This window comes from Sarcophilus harrisii, chromosome 2 (genome assembly GCF_902635505.1).
Source record: "Sarcophilus harrisii chromosome 2, mSarHar1.11, whole genome shotgun sequence".
NCBI lineage: Eukaryota > Metazoa > Chordata > Mammalia > Dasyuromorphia > Dasyuridae > Sarcophilus > Sarcophilus harrisii.
This window is the reverse complement of record NC_045427.1, coordinates 254,564,033-254,573,219: the sequence shown is the minus strand read 5'-3', so window position 1 is coordinate 254,573,219 and position 9,187 is coordinate 254,564,033. Positions and strand designations below refer to the sequence as shown.

At 39.7% G+C, this 9,187-nt stretch overlaps 1 protein-coding gene across 1 annotated transcript; it reads left to right on the top strand.

Moving 5' to 3' along the window:
* Positions 1–564: 564 nt before the first annotated feature.
* On the top strand, positions 565–8,506 carry ACTC1 (actin alpha cardiac muscle 1). Its single transcript, XM_003755971.3, has 7 exons — positions 565–668; positions 1,688–1,838; positions 4,126–4,450; positions 5,385–5,546; positions 5,694–5,885; positions 7,019–7,200; positions 8,179–8,506. The coding sequence occupies exons 2-7, from the start codon at positions 1,710–1,712 to the stop codon at positions 8,320–8,322; spliced, it is 1,134 nt and encodes a 377-aa protein (XP_003756019.1). The 5' UTR covers positions 565–668; positions 1,688–1,709; the 3' UTR covers positions 8,323–8,506.
* The last annotated feature ends 681 nt before the right edge of the window (positions 8,507–9,187 follow it).

Here is a 9,187-nt window from a genome sequence, read left to right as displayed (position 1 = left end):
AGACTTCCTTTTATCTTCTTTGTTTAACATATTGGTCTTATCCCTGCTACATAGGTATGACTGAAAATTTGCAATGGCAGGGTGGAACTAGTGCCAAGTTTGGAGCCAGAGATCTTTCCATAATATCCTAGCTCCACCACTGTAACCTTGATTGTTATTTTACCTCTCTGGACCTTAGTTTCCTCATCTGTAAAAAAGATGTTGGACTAGAAACCTTCTAAAGTCCGTTCCATCTTTAAATCTATGATCCTGTAGAGTCAAACCAAGTTCAACGAGAAACCTTTCTCCTTTGCCCTAGTCTGATCCCCCAGGAATTGGGTATGTGTGACCTTCCCTCCCCCTCTTCTCCCCCCAATCTCCCATCCCTCTCTGAAATCCCTATTTGGCTATCCCCTTGGCCGTCCCCCTCCCCTACCTTACATGGTCTGGGGGCCCTCTGTTCTGTGTGTCTCTCCCCTTCTCTTGGCTCCATGAATGGACTCAGCGCTCCCTAATGGTGTGAAGGCGACCAAATAAGGGCAAGGTGGCAAGCCTAGGTCCCCCCACCCCCTGCCCCACTCAGCCCCAACTGACACCGTCCATCAAGGCAGTATAAAGCGGCGCGGCTGCTGTGCTGCAGACACCAAGCGTCTGCCTGCCGGGGATCCTGAGTTGCGGGTGCTGAACTGGTGAGTCAGCGCAGAACCTGGCGAAGCTTCCCATCCATGCTTCTCTTTCCAGCCAAGTAGGACCAGACTCAGGACAGAGGATTGGGGAGGGAAGGGGAACAGAGCAGGAGGACCAGCACGCTGGATTTTCTAGCGCCGTTTGGTTACTTCTTTTCTTTTCGTTCTTTCTTTCTTTATTTTCTCTTCTCTTTTTCTTCTGTCTCTTCCCATTGCTACCCTCCCGATTTAAAAAAAAAAATTTTTTTTTTGAATCTTGTAACAACTTTTCTTTGTTATTTGGTCCTCCCAATTGGGCGATGTTGGAGGTAAAACAGGGAACGGACAGAGGGCAGTTCTCAATTTCTTTTGTCTTTTCTTGTGGAGATGACCCTCCCCTCCTCCCCAGCCATCTCTTAGCTTGAGTGGGAGTAGGGGTCTGGCAAGTAACTCAGTTTTCCATTCTAGACCAGGATTAGAGGACCATTGGCGACTGTGGGGCCAACTTTACAGCTTCCCGGATGGAGAAGAGCAAATTTTCTAGCGCCCAGATTGGAGTCTTGCGTGATGTTAACTCTGAGACCCAGCCTCTCTATGGGTTCGAGTCAGACGCTCTTTTCCAATAGGGGAAATACATCAGGACCATACATCAACTAATCCAGAAGCAAGAGATGGGAATAGTGAACTGAGGATATTTGCCAGGGAGTGAAGGGGTGGGGGATGCTCAGTGCAGTTGCATCGGTCTCTAACAACTTTTTGTTACCCCCATGGAAGGGAAGAGTGACTGTCTTCTTGAGCACCAACCAATGATTTCTTTTCAGTCCTTTGCTCTTTCTTCCTCTCTTCTTGCTTTCTTATCGTCTCCCCTTTCTCTCATTCCCCCTCAATGAAATAGTGTTGTTTTTTGTTCCCTCCGATCTGAGTCCCTGATATCTCGCCCCTTTCACGAAGCTCCTTTGCGGATGTCTACACCGCACCTCTCCAAACAACTCCCCTCTCACTTTCTGAAGCATGACCTTCCCTCCTCTTTCCTTCACTTACAGAACTCTCTGAGACCTCAACAAAATGTGTGACGACGAGGAGACCACCGCTCTGGTTTGCGACAATGGCTCTGGGCTGGTGAAAGCAGGCTTTGCAGGAGATGATGCTCCCCGCGCTGTTTTCCCCTCCATCGTGGGCCGCCCACGCCACCAGGTAACCTTTGCGCTCCTCCCTAACACAGACCTAGAGCCTGGAGGAGCCTCTACTCCACCAGCAGCTCTTTCCCCCTCCCCCACGACTCTTCTGATCTCCCATTACTCATCCCTTACTCAAACCCTTCCCAACCCCATCCCATGAAATCTTTAATAATAATGACATCACCCTCATGATGTCATCTGTCCTCTTCGAGAATGAAGGAGGAACAGCAAAAACCAGGACAATAACAAAATCGTTGGACATTTGTATTAGCTATGGAGTTAGAGGTTTGGGGTTCAAATCCTTAGGTCTTCCCCTTTTTACTTATGTGAATCTGGGCAAGTCATTTTAGCTTCTCTTAGCCTCAGTTTCCAGATCTGTTAAATGAGAAAGTTGGGCTAGAGAGCCTCAGAGAATCCCTTTCAGCTATTATAAGCATTTGAAGGTTTGAAAAATGTTTTACATTCAGTATATTATTTTAACCCTTGAAAGTACATACTCTTGTTATTTTATAGCTTGAGAAAAATTGAGGTTCAGAGGCTTCCTGTGGTCACACAGCTAAGGTCAGAGGCACTGAGTTCATGACTTCAGGTCCAGAGCTCTTTCCACTGTATCTTTCTTCTTACTTTGAAATCTGACTTTTGACCCTTGGTAGCAACCCAACTTTGACAGCTTAATCTGTTCCAAGGCCAAGGAAGCAAAAACTTAAAAACTAAAACCAATACCAACAAAACAAAAATTTCAGCCTCACTGAAATCTTACCAGTAAACTTATATCCTTCCTTTGGCTCTTCTTATAGATACATACCAGGAAGAAGGTCCATTTTCTAGGTATTAATCCATTAGCCACTCTTTCAATTCTGCCTTCAATTCTACCAAAAGTGTATCTTCTTCTTTTCCATATCCCATACAAATTATTTTCTCTTCTATCTTTTTCTGTCTCTTACCAGAATCTACAAAAATAAAATTCCTTTTAGCCCTTACCCCATTTTCCTTCTTCCTTCAAGACAATTTATTAGCTCTCAGTTATAATCTCATATTCCTTACTATTGCTTCTTAAAAATCCAGGGATAATTGAATTAGCAACTGAGAATGGTGCTAGTAATATACCACCTTGTTTACTACAAGAAATGTCACCCTCTGAGTGTCTGAAACATGCCAGCCAGGCAAGGCTGCCAAGCTGGTCTAGTTAGAACTCCTTATAACACATGAATGCTATATTGGTTCTGTGGAGACTAAATTTCACTAACAGGGTGATAATAACTTAACTCTTCATAATTTTTTATTCCCTCTGGGAATTCTAAAACTTTCCCTTTAGGTGTCATTCATGAAATTTTTCATCCCCATATATATGTATACACATAGACACACACTCACACACACACACACACACACACACACACACACATATTCATTTGAATTAGCATCTTTTTTTTTTTTAAGCAACATACTTTAGTTTGAATGACAGTTATGCTTTTATTTTCTATAGGATCTTGGACAAGTCACTTCAGTCACATAAACTGAACCTGGACAAGTCACTTCACTTGATATCAATTTCCTCATTTGCAAAATGAGAAATATCCTAGTAGCATCTAGGTGGAGTAGTGGGCAGAACTCTGGGCATGGAATCAGGATAGACTTAAATTAAAATCCTGCCTGAATTTATTAATCATGTGACCTTGGATAAATGTCTTTATTTCAGTATACTCTTCTGTAAAATGAAGATAATAATAGCATCTATCTCCTAGAGTTTTTGTGAGGATGAGATAACATTTTTAAACTACTTTGCAAACCTTAAAGTGCTAAATAAATGCTATCTATTATTATGTGATAGCTGAGGTTCCTTCCCTATTATGTTTTTCAATGAAATAGATTTTCTACAGTTTTTTTTCCTCATCCATCCATGTAATGAGGAAAATAAGTCCTGCAATTATTTAGTATTACATATATATACATATGTATGCACATATATGCATACATTCTATGTAATAATATTGTATTATTATTAATAATGGTTTGCCTTTATGTGATACTTTATAGTTTATAAAATGTTTTTCTAAAAATATGCCAATTAGATCGATAGGGAAGGTATTATTATCTTCATTTTACAGATGATCAGGTTGAGGTTTAGAGAGGTTAGGTGCTTTATATTCAAAAGGCCAGTAAAATGTAGAACTAAGATACAAATCCAGTCTTCTGACTTTAAGTCCAGAACTCTTTCCACAACAAACTATTTTATCTCCTTTGTGTCTTGGCTAGAAATGCTACTGATCAATGTTTCTCTATCTTTTGTCTCCTCTCTACAGGGTGTTATGGTGGGTATGGGTCAGAAGGATTCCTATGTAGGTGATGAAGCTCAGAGCAAGAGAGGTATCCTGACCCTAAAGTACCCCATTGAACATGGCATTATCACCAACTGGGATGACATGGAAAAGATCTGGCACCACACCTTCTACAATGAACTTCGTGTGGCCCCTGAGGAGCACCCCACTCTGCTCACTGAGGCCCCCTTGAATCCCAAGGCCAACCGGGAGAAGATGACTCAGATCATGTTTGAGACCTTCAATGTCCCTGCCATGTATGTGGCCATCCAAGCCGTGCTGTCATTGTATGCTTCTGGTCGTACCACAGGTATGAAAGATATTCTGTCCTTACTGAGGAGACAATTTAAGTTAGTGAATAGAGCTTTTATGAGGATTTGGAAACATCTGCAACACAAGGCAATTTAATTAGTTTTCCTTTTGTGATTTCCCACATCTAATAAGGAAATGATCCCCTTTCCTAATATTCATCCCATAGTAGGTGCTTGAATGCTTGTTGATGGATTGACTAATCTATCTTCCTGGAATATTAATAGGACTAATGAGAGTATACCTGAAGATGATTCTTGGAGAATAAGATACTAATAACAGCAGGAGTTTGTTGAACAATTGAACTCTTAAGTATGCTAAGAATTTTAAAAATTCTCCTGTTGTTTCAAAGGCACATCACATCAGAGACAAGAACATGCAACATGTTGCAAACTGGAATAGAGTGATTTTACATTTGCTCATACCATGCAAACTCTAGAAATAAATTTTCCTTATTTTCAAAATATGAATTAATAAATTCATTTTTATAGTTTAATTCATAAAATCCATGATTGAGTAGAAAGAGTAAAATACCAGTAAGTAGTTTTTTCTTGTCTTTCCTGCCTAAAGTGTACATAATCTTTGTGCACTAATGAAATAAGACAAACATACAAAAATTAGGATACTATAATCTTTTAGTAATTGGAGTGTGGATGGTAAGATGTGGTCATTTGCAAGTGTGCTGCAGTCAATTTTTTCTACTTCATTATTTAAAAGTTTGAGCTGTGACTGATTGGCTTCAGATTTAGCATCCATTACATGGAAATGTATTCTCTACTGTAGGAGAGATCTGTTCTTTCCTGGGCCAGTGCCCAGCTCTGGTATCTGTCAGCAGCCAAGATTGGAAGCAAGCTTTTCTCTCCTGAGTCTGTTATGACTAAAAAGTTTTGCCGCCCTTAGAGATTCATCTTATCCTTGTTGTTTCCTTCTTACAGGAATTGTTCTCGACTCTGGTGATGGTGTCACTCACAATGTCCCCATCTATGAGGGCTATGCTCTGCCACATGCCATCATGCGTCTGGATCTGGCTGGTAGGGATCTCACTGACTACCTCATGAAGATCCTCACTGAGCGTGGATACTCCTTTGTAACTACTGGTAAGCTGAACTGACTCTTTTCCTCTGAATTTGTACATAGGGACTTATTAATGGAGAGGTCTGTTATTTCCCTTCTCTAAAGCACTTATTTTCCACTCAATAATGGATGCACTTCCAAACCTGACTGACTCTCCTTTATTTTCATAGCTGAACGTGAAATTGTCCGTGATATCAAGGAGAAACTGTGCTATGTTGCTCTGGATTTTGAGAATGAAATGGCTACAGCAGCTTCTTCCTCCTCCCTGGAAAAGAGTTATGAGTTGCCTGATGGTCAGGTCATCACCATTGGCAATGAACGTTTCCGCTGTCCCGAGACTCTGTTCCAACCTTCCTTCATTGGTGAGTTATGGAAGAAATGAGTTAAATGAATAATTTTTTTTTTCACATAGTCACAAGGTAATGTGATGAGCAGTAGACTCATGGGATATCAATAGACTTAAACTCTTGTCTAGTCTGCCATGAACTTGGGCAATTTTGACTTCTTTGCTGGAGAAATGAGACTATAGAATAGTTTCCTTATCTGCAAGGTGAATGCGGTTAGACCAGACAGCCTCTGAGGTTCCTGTAGAACTAAGGTTCTATGATAGAATTAATAGTTCTTAATATTTGTAGTGCAAGAGCCCTTCAATTAAACAAACTTTAGTAGAAACCATGTAGTGAAATCCTCTAAAATTATTATTTTTAATGCCTGGTATCAAACAACATAAAGTTTGATTTAAACACAACCACCATCCCCATGGGGAGCTTTATGATTCTTTGGATTACAATTTGAGAAAACCTGAATTAGATGATCTCTAAGGTCTCTCTCAGCTCTTTAATTCCATTTTCTGTTTAAAATTATTATGGGTCCCACCTGGGCTATAAGTACAGTGCCTTTCTTTGAATGCTATAAATCTCATCTGTCAATTCCACTAACTAATTATTGTAAAAGTGAATGTTTTGCCTGGGTAACATGATTAACATGACATAGATTTCACTCTGAATGAAGGATGAGTCAAGGTAATACCATGAATATTGCTTTGTCTCACTTAAAGGGTTGACTAAGGAGAGGAAACTGAGTTATTCCTGTGAATTCTCAGATATTCCCTGCCAAGTTAGTTAGAATTATGCATCATTGGAAATCTTTTCTTAAGAAATCATTTTAGTGTCAAGTTTTTAGATTCATTATCTAGTAGTGCTAATTTGGTAATCACCACTTTGTTATCTTAAATGAATGTTTTTGCCCCCATTCTTAATAACTGCTGACATACAGCAAATGGATGAGAAATGCAGTTGTCCATTACCGGCAGTATGCTGTGGATTAACTGTCAGCCCTTTTAGGAAACACCTGTTCAACCAACGCATGGATTATATTTTATAGGGGAGCATATGTTGCGGAGACAAATGTTGACATCTTACTTAGATGTATCATTCTGTTCTTCCCTCTGTTTGCCTGAGCTCACTCTTTTTAATTCCCCACCATGTGTCCCTAGGTATGGAATCTGCTGGCATCCATGAGACCACTTACAACAGCATCATGAAATGTGACATTGACATCCGTAAGGACCTGTATGCTAACAATGTCTTGTCTGGAGGCACTACCATGTACCCTGGTATTGCTGACCGTATGCAGAAGGAAATCACTGCTCTGGCTCCCAGCACCATGAAGATTAAGGTAAAGGGCTTTTTTTTTTTGCCTAAGACAACATGAGTGGTCCTGAAACCTTGAAAGGATTGTGTTCTGAAGCTCTTTCTACATTTATCTTATCAGTGCTAGACACTTAGCTATCTCTATTTCTAGTACCTAATCCCCATTCCTAGGACATGTGATTTAAAATGCTTTTATATGAGGTAGATCTCAAAATAGCTCCTGGGACACACTTTGCCTTTGTGCCTTTGTTGTCCTTGTGCTTAAGAGTAGTTCTTTGATCTACCCTTAAGTCCAGGGGTGTATTGGAGACAATTCATGCTTGCTGGCAAGAATCAGTTGTAAAATTTTCATTTACACCTCAGAAATTGACAAATGCCAGTCCAAATCAGAAATTGATTATTGAATGTCTAGACTTTAGAAAATGATGGAGAAAATGTTAATGCAAATTAAATGTAGAAGTGTGCTGTGCATACATATGGTTCTCCCCTTCCCCTCCACTCCCAGAGATCTGTTTGTTAAACATTTACCAGGATACTTTCGCCTTTTTCCTTTGCCCTTAGTTTGTTGCCAAAGACATAATTACATATGAATAAAAAGGGACCTCAGAGAACATTTAATCCAACCTCTTCATTTACATATGAGGAGACAGCCTCAGAAAGCTTAAGGAATTTACACAAGATCACTTGGGTAAAGATGGAACAAATATTTGAATCCTACTCTGATATAAAATCCATCATCCTTGCCTCTGCACCATGCTGTTAGCATAGCCCTAGAAGGGAGGGCATTTCTTATTCTGAAGAATCTTTCATAATGGAAATATTTGAGGCTATCCAAATGGAAATAGAAGGAAGGCCACAAAAGAGTAGAATACTTTTGATAAGCTTTGGGAAAATTTAGACACCCCAGCACAGATGAGCTGCATTTTTTTCTATTGATTTCTTTTCATCCAAGTCACTCAGAACTTGAATGCTGATTGGAAAAGTCTTGCTTTTCTTTCTGCAGATCATTGCTCCCCCTGAGCGCAAATACTCTGTCTGGATTGGAGGTTCCATCCTGGCTTCCCTGTCCACATTCCAACAAATGTGGATTAGCAAACAAGAGTATGATGAGGCTGGCCCATCCATTGTCCACCGCAAATGCTTCTAAAGTGCCTTCTTCCTCCGTTTACCTCCCACTCAGGATGACAGTGTTATGCTTCTTGAAGTCTTCCATACCACCCTACCTGAACTCTCTTCAGTCATTGTACAGTTTGTTTACACACATGTGCAATTTATTTGTGCTTCTAATATTTATTGCTTTATAAATAAACAAGACCGGGACTTGCAACTTATATTGCTTGTTGTTGATATTTTGATGGATGGGGTGGGATTAAAAGATGTGAGAATTCATTTATATATTAGGGAGCCTTGAAACTGGTAATACTACAATATTTCATTTTCACAACATTAATGCATATCATGAATTTCAGTGGAAAGTTACAATATCTAAATTGAATTTAGGACCTTGAAGACCAAACATGTACAAACCTGAAAAGGTTCACTTTAATATAAATAATAAATGGGATGTAACAAAATGATCCTAGAGAATCAATTATTTTAGAGTGAAATCATATGTTAGTTACACTTTAAGTCATTTTCCATTCTAGGCTAAAATGATGATAATATAATGGATAAACCTTTATCTTGTCAAAATTAAGGAATGTCTATAAAACCTTTATCTCAAACATTAAGAGGGGACGGTTATAACCTAAGGCAGAATTATGAAATAGGACAATTGGAGGAACTGGTCACCCCATTAAAAGGGAACTTTGGCATAACACTATGACCCTTTTCTGCGGCAAATTTCTAGAGTAGTAGCCCCAGATTTTTGATGGGAAAGAGCTACTTTTAATTTTCCTTCAAACAAAAGGAAATCTTCAAATCCTTGGCTAGAGGAGGGAAGCTGACAGTGAAGTCTTTAATCAGTGTGGGGTACTAGGTGCTACTACTGCAGGTTCAGTTACTCTTCCTGA

Coding starts and splice junctions, on each gene's coding strand:
- ACTC1 (XM_003755971.3), top strand. CDS start 1,710: ATGTGTGACGACGAGGAGACCACCGCTCTGGTTTGCGACAATGGCTCT. Junction 1,839..4,125: donor TGGGCCGCCCACGCCACCAG/GTAACCTTTGCG, acceptor TCCTCTCTACAG/GGTGTTATGGTGGGTATGGG. Junction 5,886..7,018: donor GTTCCAACCTTCCTTCATTG/GTGAGTTATGGA, acceptor ATGTGTCCCTAG/GTATGGAATCTGCTGGCATC.